General features: G+C 43.7%; 3 protein-coding genes across 5 annotated transcripts in view; 1 reads left to right on the top strand and 2 right to left on the bottom strand.

Annotated features, from left to right (window-relative positions):
* Nucleotides 1-4839, bottom strand: part of PSMD10 (proteasome 26S subunit, non-ATPase 10) — a 60159-nt gene extending 55320 nt beyond the window's left edge. Inside the window, exons 1-6 of one of the 3 annotated variants that reach the window (XR_005830922.1) lie at nucleotides 4683-4839; nucleotides 4453-4551; nucleotides 3294-3440; nucleotides 3020-3186; nucleotides 2143-2271; nucleotides 1871-1987 (exon numbers count right to left, since the gene is read on the bottom strand). Coding sequence is in view for 2 of the 3 variants with exons in the window: in XM_040614250.1 (XP_040470184.1) it covers nucleotides 1834-1987; nucleotides 3020-3186; nucleotides 3294-3440; nucleotides 4453-4551; nucleotides 4683-4796 (681 nt within the window). In the remaining variant the exon portion in view is untranslated. Of the gene's footprint in view, nucleotides 1-1635; nucleotides 1988-2142; nucleotides 2272-3019; nucleotides 3187-3293; nucleotides 3441-4452; nucleotides 4552-4682 lie in introns of those variants that run through there. The other 2 variants (XM_040614250.1, XM_040614251.1) reach the window with 2 other exon arrangements.
* Nucleotides 4840-5006: 167 nt separating this feature from the next.
* Nucleotides 5007-17699, top strand: ATG4A (autophagy related 4A cysteine peptidase). Its single transcript, XM_040614192.1, has 13 exons — nucleotides 5007-5084; nucleotides 6674-6784; nucleotides 7964-8035; nucleotides 8397-8495; nucleotides 9656-9757; nucleotides 10289-10361; nucleotides 11674-11753; nucleotides 12761-12948; nucleotides 13059-13137; nucleotides 14029-14174; nucleotides 14753-14809; nucleotides 15954-16065; nucleotides 16414-17699. The coding sequence occupies exons 1-13, from the start codon at nucleotides 5075-5077 to the stop codon at nucleotides 16476-16478; spliced, it is 1194 nt and encodes a 397-aa protein (XP_040470126.1). The 5' UTR covers nucleotides 5007-5074; the 3' UTR covers nucleotides 16479-17699.
* Nucleotides 17700-18091: 392 nt separating this feature from the next.
* LOC121097322 (collagen alpha-6(IV) chain-like) overlaps nucleotides 18092-22976 on the bottom strand; it is a 52589-nt gene continuing 47704 nt past the window's right edge. Inside the window, exons 40-42 of the mRNA XM_040614191.1 lie at nucleotides 21862-22053; nucleotides 21344-21630; nucleotides 18092-20572 (exon numbers count right to left, since the gene is read on the bottom strand). Coding sequence (XP_040470125.1) covers nucleotides 20312-20572; nucleotides 21344-21630; nucleotides 21862-22053 — 740 coding nt within the window. The 3' untranslated portion in view covers nucleotides 18092-20311. The remainder of the gene's footprint in view (nucleotides 20573-21343; nucleotides 21631-21861; nucleotides 22054-22976) is intronic.

Genomic DNA, 22976 nt, shown 5'->3' with positions numbered 1-22976 from the left:
AAAAGGATGGGGCACTGTTCCTAGTTTTCCGCTGATGCTCTTGGCAAAGCACAAGCCAAATTAGGTATTGATCCATGGTCTGTAGCTCAAAAACCCTGCAGAGCTATGCAGGATGGAGAAACATTTTTCAGAATTTGCCTCAGATGTTCCAACAGTCTTTGCTGCATGGCCCATTTATCTTCTCCTGAGGGAGTAGGGATCATTAATATGGAAACCAGATATTAAGCCAACATTCAAGCCACCATCTCCTAGGGAAGTGGATTTACAAAGCTACAGAACTGTGGCAGAGTTTTTTGCTATACAAAGATCAAGGATGAACACTGAATTCTAACTTTTTCTCCGTTCAAGTTTTCAACAGTGCCTGCACAGTACAGAAGAAACATTTACTCAGTCAGGTTCCGCCTTCAAGCAAGGTATGCATGGCCAGAGCTTACTGTCCAGGCAAGTTACACCTCCTGCTCTCAACAGGTGCTCTCAGTGAAATTTAACCTGCATTTTGCATTCCAGGATAGACTTAAGGTACTTGGTGAAGATATTGGTTTGGTTGGAAGCTTCTGTCTTGCTTATTGAAATAAATGGTGTTACCTTAATCCCTACAAGTCAAGCTGTAGAAACTGTCATCTTCTATTTCAACCTCTCCTTGCAGCTGAAGAACAAACACGCTCTATTTCCATACTGTGTAACCGATGGCAGGGTTTCATCTGACTTGTCCACATCCCAAGCATACAAGCTATGTAGAAAATATTGGGTTTGTTACGTGTAAGTTTAATAAAGTTTTATAACACCAAAGACCGCTTTTTAGGAAAGTTCTTTATTTCACAGAATTTCATCAGCATCAATTGTTCAGAAAGGGGAAATCTATCCTACTAGTGTGAGAAGTGATCTTACCAACAGCAGAACAGAAGGTCACTTTTCAGACTCGGTCTCATTAGCTCTGCCTTCTAATAACTCAATAGCAGGATTTGCTATGAGTCAATAGATTAAACCAGTCTTCTGTTATAAAGTAAGATGGTAAACTGCAAGTGTCAGTGCTACATAATGGAAGCCAAACAGAACAGAGAAAGAAGTCTACAGAAGGAGCAAGAGGAAATAAAATTAGATACAAAGTACATCTCAGAGAAGTATGCAGAAGCATCCATTATACAAGGTGTATTTGCTGAGGTAACCCTGACACTGCACCTGCGTTCCACAAGCAGTCCAGTGCACTTCATCAAATAGGGATATTTAAAGATTCAAAGAAACAAGGTAGCAATAGATAACAACAGAAAAGCTTTAAACACTCAAGAGCTCACTTGAACAGACTAAGAAGAACAGAAGTGGGTACCATCATCTACGTAACTGAGCAAACTGCATTCCACAAAGGGAGAGGTGTAGCTTAGAATCACCTGAAGGACAAGAATCAGTACCCACAAAAAGACCAAACAAAAATCCACACACAAATCACAAAGGCTAAAGGAAAAAACAAAGACTCTAGAACAAGCTTCTGAAAGAAAAATGACTTTAAATGGTTAAAGCATTTTTTGGTCCTGTTGCTTGAAAGAAATAATCCTAAACTAGGTTCTGAAATCGAGGGAATGACCACATTTATACAGCTCATAGTGTAAACTGAAAGAACTGCAAGATATTGAAAAATACTTTAAAGTCAGTGAACTGTTTAATTAACAAGAAGTACAAACAGTTGTTTTGGCACTGTACTTGAAGGAAAACTAGATACACACATTTTATTACCATGCTGATGTCCACATATGACATCCTAGTTGAACTATCAAAATATGAAGTTTGCAGTCTTAAATACAAGTGCAACAGGAAAGAGACTCAAGTCAGAAGTCCCCACTAGCCTTCCACCATTCTTTTAAGCATGGCTCCCAGGCCCCCCTTTGCCACTTTCAGTGGGGTCAGTTCTTCTTTATTCTCAATGTGAATACTTGCACCGTGAGACACCAGCAGCTTTGCCTCCTCCACTCTCTCTTCATCGCAGGCTAAGTGACTGTAATAAGAACAAGAAACCCACAGCCACCATTGAACAGTCCAAGCCTGTAAAGGGCAGTAATTATGCCTTGCCAAAATGACAGCATGAATGCTGGGGAGGGGGGGGGAAGATGCATCCTAGAACAACAAAACCACACGCAAGCAACTACCTACACAGATTCCAAAGCTTGTTGTCCAGTCACTCTGTTGTTGTTAAGCACCTCAAGAACGTTCTTCCTGCTATTATCCTCGCAACATTTAGATGCTTCTTTAGATTAGGATTTGGCTCTGCAGTCAGCAAAGCTAAGAAGCACATAATCCACAGTGAAATGGGAAAATGGTCATCTCTATTTGAATTGGAAGCGATAAACTAAATCGTACAATGCTTAAAAATAATCTGATGTAAAGAGTTATTGCAAATGCAGCAAGCGCTTTTCTCCATTTGGCACTGTATCTTAGAAAATAAACATATCTGTTCCAGGGCAATGTACAGCTAAGACATACTGCCTGATCTTATTCACAGCACAATCTTGATTCCACGGTAGACAAGGCAGAGTTTTGTCACCAACTTCAAAGCAGTTAAGGTTTTACCCTTACAGATTCAAACTGATCTCTAAGGTAATATCAAACACTGGACGGACTGGACTTAAACTGCAACTTATTTTCCTTAGAGAGGTGAAGAGAAGCTTCCAAAATTAGCTTTTGCTTGGCATCACAGAGTAGGCCAGCCTGCAAGACCAGTTTCCTCCGATTTTGAAGTCATTAGCTCACTTTCTACCCTCTAGTGGCAACGGAACATATTCCAAATTATTACAAAAGGTGTTCTACACTTTTTAAGTAGATGTAGTAACACAAATTAGAGTATGTACATACAGACACAGGCAAAATATTGAGTCTGATTTTCTCAAATCCTTTTAAATTACATAGGGGTGTGAAGCAAGGGAGTATTTTGAGGCAATGAGAAATAAAAAAAAAAGAAACTGAAGTAATGGAGTTTCATTTCACAAAGATTATGCTATATTAAGCAAAGTAAAAATGAAAAATTACTTACAGAGGAGTATTCCCTTCAGAGTCCCGTATATTAACAGATGCATTGTGCTGCAGAAGGATCTGTACCATTTTGAGGTTTCCTTTGGCAGCTGCTCTGTGTAATGGGGTGGATTCAAAATGATCTCTTGCATCCGGATCAGCTCCGTTTTCTAAAAGCATGATCGCGATCTGAATATGTAGAAAGCGAAAGGAGCAGGGAAGGAGGAGGTAAAGTTAATATAACTACATACTTCTTCCAAGAGCAACACCACCTTCAGTAGCTTAGGCAAACATACCTCTTGCTTATTTTTGGAGGCTGCATAATGCAGGGGCGTACAGCCGTTCTGATTGACAGCATTTACATGAGCACCCTTGGCAATGAGGGCTTTCACAATTTCATCACGGCCTGCCGAAGCAGCAATATGTAAGGGAGTCCAACCAGCCTACAGAGGCAAGAAAAAACCCCACACATCATTCGAATCAGGAGTTTCAGGAAAAAAACATGACAAAACAACCCAACACAGACTTGGCTACTCGTACTGCACATGTTTTTGTAACTGTAAAGCTAAACATTATTGATTATCACCAGAGAGCCAAGTCTTACATCCTCTGACATGCCTGCATTCAGTACTTTATGAAAGCTGCCAGTTAAATGCCAGAAATCACTTCTGTTATGCACGGTATCTTGCAGGGCACTTTGACCCTGTTAATTGCAGAATTAACAGTAGTGCCTTTTTAAGAACAAGTAAAGACTGGAGGAAAAAAAAGGTCTCCAAAAGTTTGCACCATCTTTTCTATATCCTAATGTCTAATTAAACTGATGGTAATTAAACTGATGGGACAACATTTCCTTCTTTAAGGATGCTTTATAATGGATATAATTATTTCAACCCGTCCTCCAGAACCATAACAGACCATCTCTTTTCCAACTGTGAATGCACCGAACCTGTGCCTTCCCCAATAATGAGAAATCCTCAGAGCACCCCATGATTTGGCACAACGTATTTAACAGGATCACACCGAGATAACAGGAACGTGAAGCCCCCCCAACCACCATCTGCACACCCCCGGTTTTGCAACTTTGTTCAGAACAGTTCTCCTACAATTCCTTGACAATAAGCGAGGCTCACCAAGGCTCACTACCCCCTCGGTTCACACGGCCAGTGGGATAACTTCAGCTCGTTTCCTTGCGCACACACAGCCCTGTGGGCTTCCCACAGCCTCCCAGGCACGGCCCGGGACACACGGAGCGCCGGGCGGCGGAGGAGGAAAAGGCAGGCTGCGACCAGCGCCCGCCGCCGGGGCACTGCAGCGGCTCCAGCCGTGACGGCCAAAGGGTCCGCAGAGAAACTGCGCGGCGCAGCTCCCCGCGCACAGGGGCGCACAGCCCGGCCCCGGCCCCCCAGCGCCCCGGGCCGGCCCGGGGCGGGACGCCGGCGGGGCTGCCACACTCACATCGTCCTTGTCGTTCACGGGCACGCCGAGGCCCAGGAGGAGGTCGGCGACGTCCGTGTGTCCCGCCGAGCAGGCCCAGTGCAGCGCAGTCCGGTTGTCCTGAGGGAAGGAGGGAGAGGGGCGGTGAGCGGCCGGCGGGAAGGCGGCTGACAGGAGCCGCCCCGCGGGGCCCGGCCCCGCAGGCCGCCCGCCCTCGCCCCGGCGGGCAGGGAGGGCCGCGCCCGGCTGACCTGGTCGGCCTTGGTGGCCAGGGCCCTGTCGCGCAGCAGCTGGGCCCGCAGCTCCTCCAGGCGCCCGGCGTAGGCCAGGTTGCAGACCCCCACGTCGGACACCGCGGCCTCCATGCTACCCGCGGGCTCGCCACCTCCCCTGCCGGCGGGGGCGGGGCTTCGGCCAAGCGCCGGCCAATCAGAGGGACGCCGGCGCCACCCCAGCCAATGGCGCCTAGCGGGCCGCCCCTCCCGCCCCTGGCGCCGCGGGGGCTGCTGGGGTTTGTAGTCCAACGGGCGGCAGGCGGCGCGCCTTGGCGGGCCGGCGGGACTACAGCTCCCGGGGCGCCCCGCGGCGCGGCCGTGTTGTGTCTCCGTGTCGGGGCGAGGAGGAGGATGGTGACAGCGGGAGGATGGAGTCAGGTGAGGGGCGGCGGCGTGAGGCCGCGACCGGGGAGAGGGGCGAGCGGGGGCTGCGGGCCCGGCCGTTGCGGCGGTCGGCGAGGGGGGGGGCGGCCGGCGCGCCTCAGGGGCTGCCAGCGGGGCCGCGGCGCCGCGGGAGGCGGCCGCGGGCTGAGGGGCGAGCGGGGGCCGGTGCTTTCCGCCGTGAGGGGTTCGCCTGGCGGGAGGGACGGGGCCCCGCGGGCTCCCCCGGCGCAGAGCTGGGGCTTCTGGCGGGGGGCGGCGGGGTCGGGGCGGCCGGGGGGCGCCGCCAGCCCCGGGGCGGCGGGTGGGGGCTGCGTGGCGCTGTGAGGGGGCTGGGGCCGGGGCTCCGCCGGCGGGGGGAGGGGGCCCTTTCCCGGGGGCTGCCATGGCGTACGGCAGCGGGGGCGGGCGGGGGGAGCCCGGGGACCCCCGGTTCCCTCCCCTGGGCTCTGCGGGATGGGGGTCTGCAGCCCCTGGGCTCAGCCGGGCAGCCTGCCCCCAGTGCGGCGAGTCTCCCGGCGGAGGGGGCCCAGCACCCTGCAGGCAGCTCTTTCGCTTCGTTGTTTTTTCTACTTTTTTTTCTGCAGGCAGGTAGGCTGAGAGAAGTTTATGGTGTTTTTTAGCTGGTGCCCGCGCAGACATGCGGGGGTTTATCCTCAGAGCTTGGTAGCACCGGCCCTGCGTGCTCGAATCAGGGGGCTGTAGCTCAGCTCCACTTCTGGTTGCTGTAATGTCGATTTTTACATGAAATGGTGGTTTTATATATTTACCTGCTGATTACTCATTCTTTATGCTGTATATATACATGTGCAGTTACTCGAAGAGTAAAAGATATTGTGTTTACTTTCACTTTAAATTTCTGCTTTTTTTTAGCTTATTCCTAAAGATTCTTAACTAAAAGGAATTATTTTACATTAGGTTTTACACTTGAAGGCCTGTTTTTCTTGTCCAAAAACCCCTGCTTTAATCATCTAAAAAAATGAATGAACGGTCATCTTTTAGTAGCATTAATTATCATTTGTTATTTGACACTAAACAGATGTAGCATTGGATAATAACAGTAACACACCACTTTTTTCCTAAAGTGTTTACAATCTCCACGTAGGAAAGTAAAACCCAGCCTTGCTAACACTTTTCACATGCTCCCCATTAAGCACGAGGCCGTAATCGCTCTGAGTGGCGGTATTTGCACATTTAAGATCAAGCAAGTGCACGTATGCTGTGATGTCTGAATTGGTTTTTTTTCTTTCCTCATTTCCTTGAATCAAATCTTACTCTGGCTGCAGTCATCCTGAACTTCAGTCAGGCTGAGTGGCTTCAGTCAGGCTGCCTGTAATCAGCGTGTCAGCCATGTTATTTTCTCTTGGCAGTCACTGAGGATCAAAATAAGAACCAGCCAAGACATTGGGTGTTTCAGTGTCGGGTATTTTAACATCTTGTTAAAAGGAAAAGAGTAAATGCAGCTGGCAGCGCTGTTCAGAAGACCCGAAGACTAACCACAGCTAGTTCAGTCTAAGAACTCAAGAGTTGAGCATAAAAGAGCAAAGGGCTAAAATGGAGTTTGAATTTTTTGTATTCCTGTTCAGTTTTATCTAGGTATGAAAACCAGATCACTATTTTATCAGACTACTTAGAAGAATTTCCAGAAACCCACGAGCCAGTGTGGATTCTAGGAAGGCAACACCACCTAAACACAGGTATCTTTAGAATAAAAATGATCTATAAATTCTGTAGAGCATTCATATATTTGCATGCAGCAGCAGCTTCCGATTTGCTTAGGTTCTCTAAACGTCTCACGAGAGAGGTTTATATTTCTCCATCAGCAAGAAACCAACTACAGGCAGTAGTATTCTCATCCTACAATGAAACGAGAAGTTCACCAACGTACTTTGGACCGTAATTCATGCAACAGCTTGTAGTTGTAGCAAAGGCTGGTCAAGTATGAGGCTTCTCAACGTCAAACGACTCAGAAATAGATAAATAAATAGTGTGGGGGGGAATTTTTTGGTTCAGTAATACCAATGTTATTTTCCCTTATGGGATGCTGTCTGCAGCCTGTTATTCACAACTAAAATGGTATTTCCAGAGAAGAAGAAATTCCATCTACAGCACATACTATATTTTGATGAAAATAAATATATGACCTAGAAGTCATAGCAGAGTGATGTATTCATATATCATATAAAAATGAGATTTCAAAAATTAGTTTTGTTCCGTGGGGAGAAGACAAGGGCATCTTCCTGTGTTACATGTCAAAAGCAGCAGCCACCAGTGCAGGCATGGTGTTCAGGACAGCCAAGGGTACTGCACGCAGCCTTGATCGCTCAAGGATCCCTTGAAAAGCCCAGCCAGTCTGATGGCTCAGAGAAAATGCAGCAAATAAGATTCCTAGGACTTCTTCAGAGCCTTTGGGAGAATTCTGTACATACATGAATTTCAAAAAACAAAAAAAGATATATTAGTATTAGTAACCTTTTCTTAAAATGACTTTGTGTGGGGTTTGGAGGTAATGTATAGTTCCATCTTGGTTTGCATGTAGAAATTCTTTACCTTTCTTAACTTGCTTTACCAGTTCTTTCCTGAGGACATAGTTCTCCCTAGTTGTTTCATTCAAGCTGGGCATAGCCATTCCAAACATCTTGTAAAACTTCATTGGCTAATAATTATTTCATCCTTAATAAGTTAACTTAATTAGCAGTCTACAAAAGCTCTCTGTGTTTAAACAGCTAAAAATGTTGTAAGTATTAAGAGTCTTACATGTAAAAGCTAGTAAGAGTCTTCCATGCACTCTATATGTTGACTGTACAGGGAAAATCAGGATTTTTCACTTTTAAAAGTCTGTTTTAATAATTTCTTTCCTTCTAAAAATATTCCAGACAAATCCAAGTTATTGTTGGATATAAGTGCTCGTCTCTGGTTTACATATAGAAGAAAGTTTTCACCAATTGGTGAGTATGCAGCAGACCAGCTGCCTTGTTATCAATTAAATAGCAGGATTAGTGATGTTATCATGGACTGGAAAATGATCTTTCCAGTATTAGAACATTTTGAGCATCATTTTAACTGTTTATGCAAACAAAATATTAAAGCTAATAAAAACTGTGTTGAATTATACCTGCACATAATCAGGTCTTCATATTTGTAGAGCAAAGTTAGTAAGTGAATTTAGGTTGGCAGTATGGAAAGAAAAGGTCTTGCTCAGTGTGTTTTATCCCTAAGGCAGTTGTTAGAGATTTTAACTTTGACATTTTCTCTGTGGTGCTCCACCGTTTTAAAGCCCATATTCATTGTAATGAACTTTTTTAACAGGAGGCACTGGTCCTTCATCTGACGCTGGCTGGGGCTGTATGCTGCGATGTGGGCAGATGATGCTGGCCCAAGCACTGATCTGCAGACATTTAGGAAGAGGTGAGTATTGTTGCTGAGTGAACTTTTGTGTGGTTTGGAGACAGTTCAATTTTTGTTGTAGTTTTCCATAAAAGCGCAAAGCCTAAATTTATTAATGAACCTTTTTTATGCCCTGATAGAAGGTACTAGTGAATTACTGTTGTGTGACAGGGTGAAATCATGCCAGCCTTAAGCAGAGAAACAGAAATAAAGGGAGGACAAGTAGGGAATCCTACTGTCGTTATTCTATAAATCTTTTTGAGGAATACCCATGTTGACATCAAGGGAAAACCTGGGTCTGAGTTCTTACTGTTCTCTTCATTGCTTACGTAGCCACCAAATGTTTGCACACGGTGACTGTGTGAGTAGTGACATGGTGATAGACATCATACAAAGTGCTTCACAGACCACTCACAGGCCACCAGCCTGAGGTCCAAACCCCACAGCAGAACCCATTAGTGCAAGCTCTTAAGCCTCACACCCCAGGACGACAGGTAAGTATCAGAGGTCTGGTCGGTGTGGAGCTGCAGTATCAATTAAAGTCTTACGGTCAGGTCTGTAATCCTTATGCTGTTGTGCTGTGGTTTCTATGGCAGCACGCTTTGTGGTTTCATCTACTTGGATAACGGAATCCACAGAACAGAGCTGCAAAGATTTAACTGGAGGAGTAGGCAAACAAATTACCTGAGAAAAACTAGACTATGTAATATGTAGCTGCTTTATAATATCAGCCCTGTATGTACGTGCTGCGTTTTGGATTGTGCTGGGGGAGAGGGCCAGCCTTGTGTTTGGACTTCGCTTTATGGATCTTCCATCATTCTTACAAATGCCTACCGATCTAAGACAATCTAAGCAGAGCATATAGATTTAAACAATCTTGGAAGCTCACACAGAGCAGTAGCTATCAGTTCTCAGCAGTGATCATTCAGCATGTATTTGCACTTGACTCTTTTATTTCATTTTCTCAGTTTTCACAGTCTAGCCTGCAGTGATAAAGGACAGCTTGATAATGACAAGCTGTGACTTAGAGGAACTCTAAACGAAATGTAAATATTAGAGATTAATTGTACATTAGTCTTTTAGCATCTCATTGTATTGCTTTCACCTGTCTAGAATGGAAACCTTCTTTTTAATCTTTGTAACTCTTTTTGTTTGTTTGTTTGTTTGTTTTGTTTTGTAAGATTGGCAATGGGAAAAACACAAAAAACAACCAGAAGAATATCATAGAATCTTACGGTGCTTTCTAGATAGAAAAGATTGCTGTTATTCCATCCACCAAATGGGTAAGAATACACATCAACTTTTTTTTTCTACTGAAACTCCTACAGCGTTGAAACTTTCTAATGTAAAATTTTGAATTAATGTATTTCATATTCAATATGAAGACAATGTATACATTTACATGTAATTAAAAATGCATGCAAATGGGTACAAAGTATAATAGTTCAGAAATGTTGTTCACTGAGACCTAAATAAATCTGTATACTAGAATCTGGTTCTTGATGAAGTATGTGAGCTGTGGGTGCCAGAGCTGATAGTATTAGCATAGACAGTTGTGAAGCTTATTGCTGTAATTTGTCATAAAGAACACCAATATTTGTAATCCTTGTAAGAGTTTAGAAACTTTTTGTAAAGGAGCTAGTGGTTGTTAAGATTTGAAGAGCATAGATGGAGAAAATAATTGTTTTTGCTAAATACAGTTTGCAATTGCTCTAGAACGTATGTCAAAATACTAGTAGGTCATGCTATTTAACATATATTATGACCAGACTCTCTGTGGTCTCTTTTTTCTGTGTGTTTTCTCATAAAAACAGCGCAGATGGGGGTTGGAGAGGGGAAATCGATTGGAGAATGGTTTGGACCAAATACGGTTGCTCAAGTACTGAAGTAAGTCACATCCCACTGGCTCATTCAGAATGTGCTCCTCTGGGGCAGCCAAGCTCAGAGACCAAGACAATAAGGCCCAAGATAAGAGTTTTAAAGGTCCGTCTCCCTCTCAGCGTCAGGAGCACGTGTGCCGTCTGTCTGCAGGTGCAGTGCGGACCATGACGCTGTGGCCTGGGGGGCAGGTACTGGGTCAGGATTAGGCGAGTTCTGCATTTTAATGTGCCAAGAGCCTGGGGAAGACCTGCAAAAAGGTCTCTCCAGCCACGTGTATTCCTTTCCACTAAGTGGCTCGGCTTTGATGGGTCAAGAGTGCCACCACGCAGGTGGTGAACAAGGTGGCATGAAACATGGAGTGCAGGCGTCCAGGCCAAGGAGGGAACCGAACTGCAAATCCCCACTGTCGGAGCTGCAGCTTTGCCTGAAGGCTGCTGTATAAAACGTGGGCAGCTCCTCGTAGTCTAGAAGCCACACTTAAAAAGAGTTGGCTTTGCTCTGTTTCTGAGGGACGGGGCCAAAATCTCAAGTGGAGGCTAAATTCTTTGCAGTCCCGGGACAGACGTGTGTTCTGGAGAGAGAGAGAGAGAGGAGCTGAAGCATGCCCTGGCCTCCAGCTCTTTTCGCTTACAAATTCTCCATGGCTTAGTGCTCTCACACAGGTTTTTCTGGCTTATTTGAGACAGCTGACTCTGCCTGTGCAGTGTAAGGGTGTAGCTCCTTTCCCCAGAGATTTGGATTTCACAGCAGTGGGCAGAAACTTGTGTGCAGTAATGACTCTCTCCTCACTTTTGGGTGCCAAAAACCTTTAGCTTTTAAATTTAAATTAAAAATTTAGCTTTTAACGCCTTGAGTCTGCTGGCTGCATGTGCACAGAAATCGTTCCGCTGAATTTAGTGGAACTTCTTAAGCCAAAAGCAACGTGCAAAACCGGCGCAGGAGTTTCTTCCTTCTGTGGCTAATGCCAGACACAGTGGTCGGGATCCCATTGTGGAGGCTGCTAAATGCAATACAAAGTAATAAACCTAATGACGTGGTTGAGCTGTTGCTATCACTGCATTTGGCAAAAGGACAAAACTGTTTTCACATGGTACAGTGTGTGTGCTTTTCCTGGTACCACTCAGTATTTATTCTTCTAAAAGTATTAAATATTAAGTATTCAAAGAGTTATCTTTTTATTACATGGAGACTTAAAAAAAAAAAACAATAGAACAATTTAATTTTTTAATTCTGGAACCATCTAATTGTCCTGAATGAAAAGCCACACTCATGGTCCTAACCAGTTTATATTAATTTTTATTACCTTAATGTTTTCTAGGAAGCTTGCTTTATTTGATGAATGGAATTCATTAGCAGTTTATGTATCTATGGACAATACGGTGGTCATTGAAGACATCAGTAAGTGAAACAAAAGTCTTTCCAGGAATTCTTTACCATCTTCGTGAATGTTCAAGGAGAGGAATAGCTCAAACTGACAGCAAATTTGATTGTTTTGGGAAATTTTCCATTTTGGCAGTGTTAGGTTTACGGTTGGACTCAGTGATCTTAAAGGTCTTTTCCAACTTAAACAATTCTACGATTAGTTCTTTGGTTACAGTTTTTGATTTGACTCCACTTTCCTGAATGTATCCAAACACGAACACAATACTTCTGGGCCATCCCTGCTTGTTCCCAGGGTAAGAAAAGGAATAAAGGAAATGGAGACTCAGCTTTTGGGTGTCTAAAACTTTAGCTAACCCAGAACGATGTGGGTGACCCTTTCTGGTGACCCGCTTGCATACCGTGCCGGTCGGGAGAAGATGGGAGTTTGTTCTGTGCTATCTAAAGTCCTGCCCCAGAAATGGAATGAAGCTGCAGTACATAGAAATACAGGGAATTGTTTTTAATACAGTTTGCCATAGAGATGTGCTTTTGTCAGGCAAAAGAGAAGGCAGGGGCAGATCCTAGAGAAACACATGGCCAGGCTTCATTTTTAGCTGTGAGAAAGGTGGGTTTACAAGTGGTATTTAGCCACAGCCTGTTTTGATTTTAGTCCCTACTTCTGCTTGTTTTAAGTTTACATCACGAGAAGTGAAGAGTTCACTGAACAGTTTCTAATGCTGTCATCTCTGCCATTTAATTTCCCAGGGAAAGCCTGACAGAATTAATGCTAGTAGGAAATGTAACTTCAGTCTTAAATTTTCATCCCCCACTTGTTTATCTCACGTCTCACTAATGCGCCGGCACATGCTCTGTCTGCTGGAATTACTTCTACTAAATAGTTACGATTTCCACGCCCTGCTCCTCTTGTCTTAAAACAGGAGCTCCATGAAGACATCTGGCAAAGTAGTGTGATTCATGATGGAGAGGAAGGTCTGCTCCGTGTCCCTTTGTGCATTCACTGATCCCTGTTTTTATTCCCGCAGAGAAGATGTGTTGGTCCCCTCCCCAGAGCAGCAGCGCGGCCCACAGCAGCGCGCATTTGCACAGAAGCGCTCTTGGCCGAAATAAAAATGCAGCAGGATTCTGCACAGGCTGGAAGCCCCTCTTGCTTATTATACCTCTAAGGCTAGGGATAAATCACATAAATCCAGTATATATTGATGCATTTAAAGTAAGTGGTTTTTTCAGCGAATTGTTTGTTATTGTGCACTAAGTTCAGGTATCTGTGACATCAATAAACAAATCAACTTCCATTTTGTTTTTCTCCCTGTGAACTCCTAGGAATGCTTTAAGATGCCACAGTCTTTGGGAGCATTAGGAGGGAAACCAAATAATGCCTACTATTTCATAGGATTTTTAGGTAAGGAAAAAAGAAACATTCTAAAAATGCCTATGATTTAAAGAGAAAGGAGGGTGGTTTTTTGGAAGGGGAAATGGTAAGCAGTTTAAGAACGAGAATAGAATAGAAGAAGTGAAGAAACACACATCACGAATTTCGGCAACAGTGTGGTATCATCCTTACAGGAATGGAAAAATAGCAAAGCTTGACATAAAGATAAGTAATGATACAAGCAAGAACAGCGCACTAAGGAAAGTTGGTAGCATTTGACAAGTTGCAAATGTCACTAGTGCTAAAATACCGGATTTTTCCTAATCATTAATACTTCCTAATGAAGGGTGTCTTGTTTGATTCATCAAAAGTGCTTCATCATTTTCTTAAATTATTTTCTCATACTTCAAACTTCTGATAGCAGTTTTTCACCTTCTTCCATGTCTTCCTTTATTAATTAAAGGAATAGTTAGCACTAGATTCAGTCTTTCAGATTTCGCTTGTTTGCTCCATACTTATTTTGTTCTTCCTTTTGTAAAACCTGAGCTGTTTTAGTCAGTTGACTTCATTCCAATTTCTGAATGAATGCCTAGTGGGATTACAGATTGCATTTCTGGTCATCCTGTACTTTTTGATCTGTGGAATGTTAGGGATTACAACAGCTGAGATTTTTAAAAAATATATTGGACCTTACATAGAAAAAAAATCTACAGTAATAGGTCACAATATAAAATTACACTAAATACCCTAGTGTAGTGGGGAACTATTGTGTCTAAATAACTGTTTTTCTTAGACTCTTTAGCTAGAAAGTCTAGCTGGGGACTGTGATGATACTTTAATTTCTGTTTTACAAGTCTAGATGGAACAAGTTTTTATTAAAGTCTCTTGCTTATTAACAAGATATGGATTTTACCCGTACAGGCAATGAGCTGATCTATTTGGATCCTCACACCACTCAGAGCTTTGTAGATTCAGAAGAAAACGGCACAGTCGATGACCAGAGCTTCCACTGCCAGCAAGCCCCACACAGAATGAAGATCATGAATTTGGACCCTTCAGTAGCTTTAGTAGGTGTTGGGAAATCATAGATGCACGTACTTTATTTCGGGGTAATACCTCTGTATATCGGTAAGGCCAGTAATGCTTTTCCTTGAGCAGAATCGAGATCACAGGGCAGTCTTCAGTGATCTAAAATGCAACACATGGTAGTCTGTACATTAACTGCGTAGGATAGATTAATCTTGGGTCAAGCTAATTTGTTTGCTTTAGCGAGCAGCATTTACCTTTTGCAAGAAGTATTTTGAGAGTCAAAGCAAGGCACTGAATCAGGTTTCCTTATTTTATTCCATCACTGCCATATAAGCATGGCTGCTCTGGACCAGCTACTTACCTGAGCTTAACTTACTTTATATAACTTACAATTCTTTAAATGGCATTACTTGTAAAGTCATCCAGTGTAAGTCACAGGCACAACCATGGCAGCTGAAGAAATAAGTGTGATCCCATGCCAGTACCCTTTGGTTGGGTGACAGGTGAGCTGGAGACGTGTTTCTAAAGCTTTAAACTATGCATAAAGATACCGCAGCATCCTTCGCTCATTGACCTGTTGTGATTAATACTACTACTGTCTGTGTTTCTTCTTTAGGGCTTCTTTTGTAAAGAAGAATGTGATTTTGATAACTGGTGTAGTCTTGTGCAAAAGGTAATGATACTATCTGTATTTGCTCTGTATGAAATACTGTTTTTTAAAAAAAAAAAAAAAAGAAACTCTCATCACTCTTTCTCTGCATGCAAATTAAATGAGCCATAGAGAAGAATGCACTAATGCAGCAGGGTAAGCCAGTACTACTGAATTGCTAATTGGAGCTTGTTCAGCATTTTGACAGCCATCAACCCTGCTGCTTGGAAAGTGAGTCTAAATATACACCCTTCAGAAGTTTTTCTTTTTTTAGCACTGCTATGTCAGTGGCTGAAACTTACCCTCATTTACTGAGAAATAAATGTTAAAAGTAAGTTTTAACTGCCATATTGTAGCAATTTATTTATTTATTTGCTTCCTGATCCATTTTTGTTGTTTTATACATTATTACGTGTTCTAATTATGACTGTTAGTCTGTGGTACCACAAAAGGCCTGATTCTGTAAGTGCTGAATCCCTCCGGCTCCTGCTGAACTGCCTTTTGACACACAAAGGCGCTTGCTGCCACAGAAAAAGGACTTTAGGCAGTTTCTCCATGTAGTTGGTGTACTAAGCAGCAGCAATATGGATGTGGAGTAACACCAGTCTCTAAAAGCATTTATTAAAGAAAAAAAAAAAAGGCTAAGGAAAGCAGTTTGTAAATAACTGAAATGCAGGTTATGATGCAGCATACCTGATGGAAGAGGAGTGGAATTTGGCTTCAATAATAACTTAACTTTCCTGATCAAAACATGTTAGGTTTTTTAGAGCTGACAGATCTTTTGTTCCCGTTGATCAACAGGAAACATGAACACAGAGAGGTCCATGCAAGAAATTTTCATTTAAAAGGCGGAAAATACTGTATGTTCTTGGTGTCAAAATTACAGATGAGTGTAGGTCAAAGTTAATTATAACACAGTGATAACTTGTAGGACAGCTCGAGATCTGTCTTCCTGGTGTGTTTTCAGCTAGGACAGCGTTACAGAGATCGGTGAAGCAGTGATTCTTAATGGCAGGTACTGGAACAACAGGCTTCACTGTATGTCTGCATAAAGTCTTTGGTTTTTGATAAACATACGTAAATAAAACTTATTTTAATTAAGCAGGCATTTTTTGTGTTTGAAGGTTGTCTTGAAGCCTCTTTTAAAATGCAAGTCTTCTGTCCTCAGGAGATTCTAAAGCAGCAAAGCCTACGGATGTTTGAGCTGGTCCAGAAGCATCCGCCACACTGGCCTCCTTTCATACCTCCAACGAAGCCAGAAGTGACAACTACAGGAGCAGGTGTGGTACCTGCTGAACGCTCTGTCGTGCAGGGGGATGGTCCTCGGTAACAAATAGAAGAACGATCACAGGTGGAACAAGCGAGTGTCAACCAGTCGCCACGTGATTAACTGCCTTGTTCTTACAGAGTAGCAGACAGTTACCCAGACAGGCCACGTACAGTTGCTAACACACACATATATATATGTGTATATATATATAAAAAAATTATTAATATTTTTACATCTTAAAAAATACTTTGAAGGACACATTCCAGAAAAGTGGGTATTTTCGGTTTGTTTTCTAAAGTAAACAAAGTCATGCATGGCTTCAGATTCTAAATTGTTTAATTTTTTATTTTTTTTTCAGAACTCATCGAATCTACCGACAAGCTATTTGAATTGGAAGAAGAATTTGAAATCCTGAGTGTATGAAGGAAACTGTGGTGACCCTTCTGAGCACTGAACATCCTGCTAATATTATTGCATTGACTTAAACAGCCATCTTAGCCCCAAAGTGCCTGAAATTACCGATAACAGAGCACAAAAACCTAGTAGCATCCAAAACTCCAACCGTGACAGTTCCTTCTGTCCAAGAGCTTCCCCACATGGAAAGGCAGTCAGAGACCGTACGCAAAGGCCTGTAAAGGGCGCCTCTCTTGAACGTGCGTCTTTCCCGAAGACAAACGGACCTTTGAGATTAAGGCAAAACTAAGTCTTACCAGTGGGCTGTATGTTTGGAGAAAGGGATAATGCAAAATGGATATTTCTTGCTCTCACGTAATGCAATAGTTTAGTTCTTAAAGCAACAGTCTTCAGTTAAGGAGGATGTTTACTTCTGTTCCCTCCTGTGGGCTGCATCGTAGAAAAAAAATACATTGTCTTGTTTAAAAGATCGACTGGATCAGAAGAAAATTGTTTCCTTGTTAAATATTTTAACATGTATTTGAGCAACCACACTTTATTACAAAAATGTTTCTGTAAAAGGAACTATGTCTAACGTATACGTTTTGCAATAGCCTTCCTGTTTCTGGGAAACCTCGAGAGGAACAGGAGACTCAAATAGTCGATATAGATCACAACCACTGTTATGATATATTTCACCTTGACCTTAAAATTCAAATCATTAAAAATTTAGCTCCACAAAAAAGTCAGCCTAAATGAGTCAAAGGTGGTTTAACTGTACCTTATTTATTTTTTAAAAAGATTTACACAAGTGTCTCTGTTACAGCACTTTATCTGTGCATCTAATAAATTTCTTAAGCTTTTCATAGGTTGTATGCTGCTATATTTTGTTAATTTGTTTGTGTGAACTAAATATAAACCAGGTTATCTTAAAACTTAATATATAGGCATATGCAAATTGCTTAATTGTTGGTTTTTGACTTGTTGCCTTTTGAAATCTGTTTTGGTAAAAGTGCCTTAATTCTACAGGTTTATCAGAACAGCCTGTGAGGTTTTGTTTCTAAGGCGGAGTATCTCTTTAGCAGCCATAAGAAAACCAGCTCAGAATAATTAAAGGCAAAGATCTTTGAATCCATTATAAAGTTCCTTTTTACTATCAGACAGTCCCCATTATGGTTTTTTTTTGTCATGATAGTGTAATGCACATGAATCGCAGTTTCATCTTCACCAATAAATGAGAACGTAGAGAAATTGTGAATGCTGTCTCCTCTCACTTGCACGTCCCCATCAGGCCAGGGTGCTTCCCAAGAAAATAGTTAACCAGATCGTATTTCATCTTGTTTGCTTTCAAAGTTTATTACAGTTTGGAACCTATACACGTCGAGAAAAGTACAATTTTCTTCCCCTTTCCATGGATTAGCGGCGTGGTTGGTTGTTTTTAAATTGAAGTGTTACTTCTTCGCTGTCCATGTAACAGCAATTATAGCCCTTTCCTCCCCATAGACAACAATGAAGTCCTGGCTCTGAAATGATCCATCTTGAGCAGTAACTGCCAAAAAAAAACCTCCCAAAAAACCACCACCCTAAAAACCCACATCCCCAAAAGGAAGCACTTATATTTAAAAAAATAAAAATAATACAATAATCTATCAGTGGGGTACAGTATACTTGTTCCCCATGTAGCTGTTAGGTAAATGCTCTCCAGAGAGAATGCCCTGGCCCTGCAGCCCTCGTGAGGAAGCACCCTGGGCGCAGGCAGATGGATTTCTGAGACCAGGGCCCCGGAAGGGTGGTGGGGGGGTGCCACCCCTGCCCCACGCACCGGGGGCTGCTGTGGAGGGCGGCTGGGCGGGGGGAGCTTGGCCGTGGAGCCAGGCTACCACAGCAGAAGCGGTTCCCTTAAAATGCGTAAGGCGCTGATCCTGGAAAACTGATTGTATTTGGATGTGCCCGTGTTCCAAAATCAAACTGAGTCCCTGTAGCTACAACCTGATCGAGCCCCTTTTTATAGCACCGTGGGAGCCCGACAGCTGAAAAACTCGTTTGCCAGCTGTTTGCACAAATCTTCACAAAGTACGGGCTTCACTGTGGGCACGCAGCGCTCTAAGGGGTGCTGGCGTAACCCAAGATGTAGCTACAACAGGTTCCTCTGTGCTGGGACAGCTAAGAAGTAGGCTGGCTACTCTGCGCAGCAGGATTGCCACCCAGCAGCGTTACAGTGCCCTAAGGATACTGGCAAAATAAACCCCAAGCAGTTGCTGATCTTTCACAATTAGGAGTAAGTTAAATGAAACACTTAAATTGTTCTTCACAAATTCCCTGCTCGTCTCCAGTGTGGTTCAACTCAGAACATCCACAGCGGTCTGACCCCGGTCTAGGAAGGGAATATTACATTACGCATGTAATTAATCATACAGATAAAAATATTATCTGCTTAGAAGTAAGCATGTTCTTAAAAGAACTATTTTGCTGGACAGAGCTAGAGCCTAGAACCTAGTAAAGAAATAACACTAAAATAATGTCTCAGTCTTGCATTAATAATAATTTTCTGAACAATTCTGTCTTTAAGATTTTTAAGCCAAGGGGTATTTGCAAGGCACTTCTTCCAAATGTCCTGGAATGTCAACACCTAAGGATTTCATATGCTTCACTCTAGGGAGGTTGATGATAATAACTTTAGCCCAACTAAATGACTTCCTTTTATATATATATATATATTAGCATACCTTTTTTCATGGCTTTCCCTCAAAATATACAAGGATAATACAATTAGTGGCACTTTAATTATGCCCTAAAGGAAAGCATGACTGGTTAACAGTGCATACACTGGAAATACCGTTCCTTAAACTCATGGGAGTAATGCCCAGGGGAAGAAGTGTACTACACATCGTGACTGGAGTGAAAAATGCACATCCCATAACTGCTGGCTTCTGTGTTTGCATAAGCTTGCGTGCCGCCTAGTGAAGCCCCTGCTTTTCAACTACGCACAGCTCGGAGAATTACAAGTGTGCCAAGGCTACCTCAGAAAGGAAACGTACGTTCCGAGTAATGAAACGTTCCTGGTGGCTGCTCATCACCTGCCTGCCAGGAGATAAGCACAGGCCTTGAAGTCGACATTTTACCTGCAATATATTTCAGTAGAAAGCTATGAAAAATGCTAAAGGTGGTTTGAACTCATCTTCACATCAAAAATTGAATTTTTCTCCAGGGTAGCTCTTTAAAGCTAACCGTGGATGAAAGTTTGGATTAGAATTGATTACCTGTCACTGGAGGAAAGAACGTCCCATCTGTTTAATAAGCAAAGCAAACCAAATTAATCTTTGAGTCTTCCTAAGGAAGGCAGTTATCAACCATTAATACTTAAGTGTTTCTACGTCACCTACACTACACTGATAAACTTTAGCTAGCTCTGTATTTCATAGGAGAACGAGTCTTCATTCCCTTACGCTAGACCAAATACTGTTTGCAAAGACACTGGTAAAGCTTAACTTGTGAAAAGTCTCTCCTGTTGTGTGTGCCGTGGCCAGAGGAGCGCCGCAATGTCAGACACCCGTTACTCTTCAGTCTGAATAAGGAACTTGCAGAGACTTTCTGAGGTAGCCATAAATGAGGGGAAAAAGCCCCCACTGAAGTAAAAGCATAGCACCGTGTTCCATAAAAAAAAGGGGTCTCAGAGCACCGGTGTCTCCCTCCTCTGTGTGCAGTCAAACTCCCGGACTTGACACTCAATTTTTGTCGAATTTTGGCTGCCTCAATTCACCCACCAACCACACACCAAGCAGGTTTATGAACTCATCCTTCTTCACAACAGCGACGTCTAGCCTTAGGTAACAAAGACTGTTACTGTGACTGCGTTTTTGTTCCTACAGGTTCTTCATGCACACTTGGCAGCGGCTGACCCTCGTTCGAAGCTGTCCTGCTTTCAGAGTTTCTGAGGGAGGAGCACTGACAAACTGCTGCGACTGCTCAACCGTCGTCAGCCAGAAGCTGTATTTGTTTGCGAAGTAATGGCAGGTGCCCCGAGCGCCGTTGCATTCAATGAAGGGAGTAGCGCGGAAATCCTCCAGGCAGGACCCAGGCGAGACCAGGGACTGCCCGCCACCTTCCGCACCGGCCGCGGTATGCTGAAATAAAGATGCAGGTTCAATGAGTCCAGAGGAACAGAACGGGAGGTGAACAGGGGATTCTTCCAGTTCCATTGTTAAAAGGAGTAAAATGGGCCACCAAAATTATGTGCTGGCTACTTCTCATCTTATTATTTTTATTATATATTAAAATTTATTTATTTTATATATATATATATAATATTTATTTTATATATGATATAAATTTATTATATTATATAAGTATCTGTCTTCTGAGTCAGAGCTACAGGCGAAGCAGCACAGGAACGTCCTCAGGCTGAATACGCAGGTCTGGTATAACAGAAAACCAGCTCCTCACTTGCAAGCTGGGAAAACTTGGTTAACTTCATATGCTGGCTTCAGATTTTTCTAACAATCTTATACTAATGAGCTTCTAGGAGAGTGCAATAGAAAATGCTTCTTCCACTGGGAGAGGAGATTAAGACAACCCTGTTGTTTAATTAGTGTTTTCCACATTTAAAGGTTTGAAGAACAAAGTATCTGTTTTATATATTGTATGTAGCAATACAGAACTACTGCGTCAATGCTACCGCTGAGCGCCAGCAGCAGGGGCGAGGTGGCCAGCTAAATGGGAACGGACTCGGGAAGCCCACAGCGGGCCAGCTGATAAAGCAGCAGTGAGCTGGGGCGAAAAGCGACAGGGCTCCAGTTCCCTGTAAACAACTCACAGAACACAGTCCCAGGCATCTAATCAGAGAGGAGATCCAGAAGCATTTAAAGCTGCATTTGCATTAGCAATAGCATCCTTACCATAAGGAAGGAGTATCCTATCCATAGGCTGCGCCAGCCAAGGGGACACTGTGGGATGGTGATGTCCTGGCTGTGCACAGCCACCGCCTGGGAAGGTGCTTCACACACTGAGCAACGACTGATGTACTGCGGGATCTGAGCGCTGTCCACGGGCATCATGGGGATAGGGGCAGTGGTGGAGAGCCAGTAGGACTTGTCGTTTCGGCTGGCGTAGTAGCACACTTCATTGATGTTGCAGTAAATAAAAGGCATGGTACTGAAGCGAGGCAAACATGAGCCAGCAAAACCTGTAAAAATCGGAGAAGTGGTTACATCAAGCATCTGCCAGTCGCTCCAGCTCATACACACCAGGCACGAGTGGTGGAGGATGGCACAAGTGACCCTGCTCCCAGTACAGATTCTGGCCAAGCAGCCTTCTGTCACCTCTACTACCACACCAACGGTACCAACGAAGAATGCTCATTTGAAATGGGATTTGGGCCTACATCGTTCATGCCTGAGGGAATTCGTCAACTCACCGAGATCCTGGTTGTGTGACTTTTCCTGCCCCTCCACATACAATAAGCTGTAGCCATCCCAGAGCTTATTCATTCCTATGGGACAAGGCGGGATTTGGTCCGACTGACTGTGCTTCACTAAAGTGTATCCAACACCCACGCTCCGACCAGGCATTCCCGGCAAACCAAGCGAGCCCGGCTTTCCAGCAACACCTAGAAGACAGAAAAGGAGTCACTATTACCAACACTCAGCGTGGACACCAGCTGGCTCTATACCCAGTTCTGGCATTGCTGGCATTGTCTTTGCATCGGCCTTGTACAATGATGTCCTGGTTTCAGCGGGGACAGGGTTAATTTTCTTCTTAGCAGCCGGTGCAGGGCTGTGTTTTGGATTTGGCGTGAGAACAGTGTTGACAGCACAGTGATGGTTTTAGCTGTTGCTGGGTTTGTCTACACTAGATCAAGGACTCTTTGGTTCCTTGTGCCCTGCCAGCCAGAGGGCTGGGGGGGCACAGGGAATTGGGAGGGGACACAGCCAGGACAGGTGACCCAAGCTAGCCAAAGAGGTATTCCATACCGTATGGCGTCATGCTGAGTATATAAACCGGGGGAAGAAGGAGGAAGGGGGGACACTTGGCATGATGGCGCTTGTCTTCCCGAGTAGCCGTTACACGTGATGGAGCCCGGCTGCCCTGGGGATGGCTGAGCACCCGCCTGCCCGTGGGAAGTGGGGAATGAACACCTTGCTTTGCTTGTGTGCGCGGCTTCTGCTTTACCTGTTAAATCGCTTTTATCTCAAACCTTGAGTTTTACATTCCTTTCCGATCCTCCTCCCCATCCCTCTGGGTGGCAGGGAGTGAGCAAAACTTTTTTAAAATTGGAAAAAGATTGTTGTTACACTGCTTAAATTCTGTAAACTTTTGTTCCAAAATTTGGGCTCTTACGTCAGCACTCAATATTTTCAGCTTCTATGCCACAAAAGGGATCAATCTCTACAACTTCTTTAAGCAGATAAATCCCACAGGGATATTCACGCAAGCGGCTGCGTGGGGCTGGGTTGCCGGCCGGGGTTAAACCACGACAAACAAGGCACCCAAGCTCTGACGGTGGTTATAGAAATGACCACTTGCCAGTTC

This window comes from Falco naumanni, chromosome 14, assembly GCF_017639655.2.
Source record: "Falco naumanni isolate bFalNau1 chromosome 14, bFalNau1.pat, whole genome shotgun sequence".
NCBI classification, from domain to species: domain Eukaryota; kingdom Metazoa; phylum Chordata; class Aves; order Falconiformes; family Falconidae; genus Falco; species Falco naumanni.
This window is presented reverse-complemented; position numbering and strand designations above follow the sequence as displayed.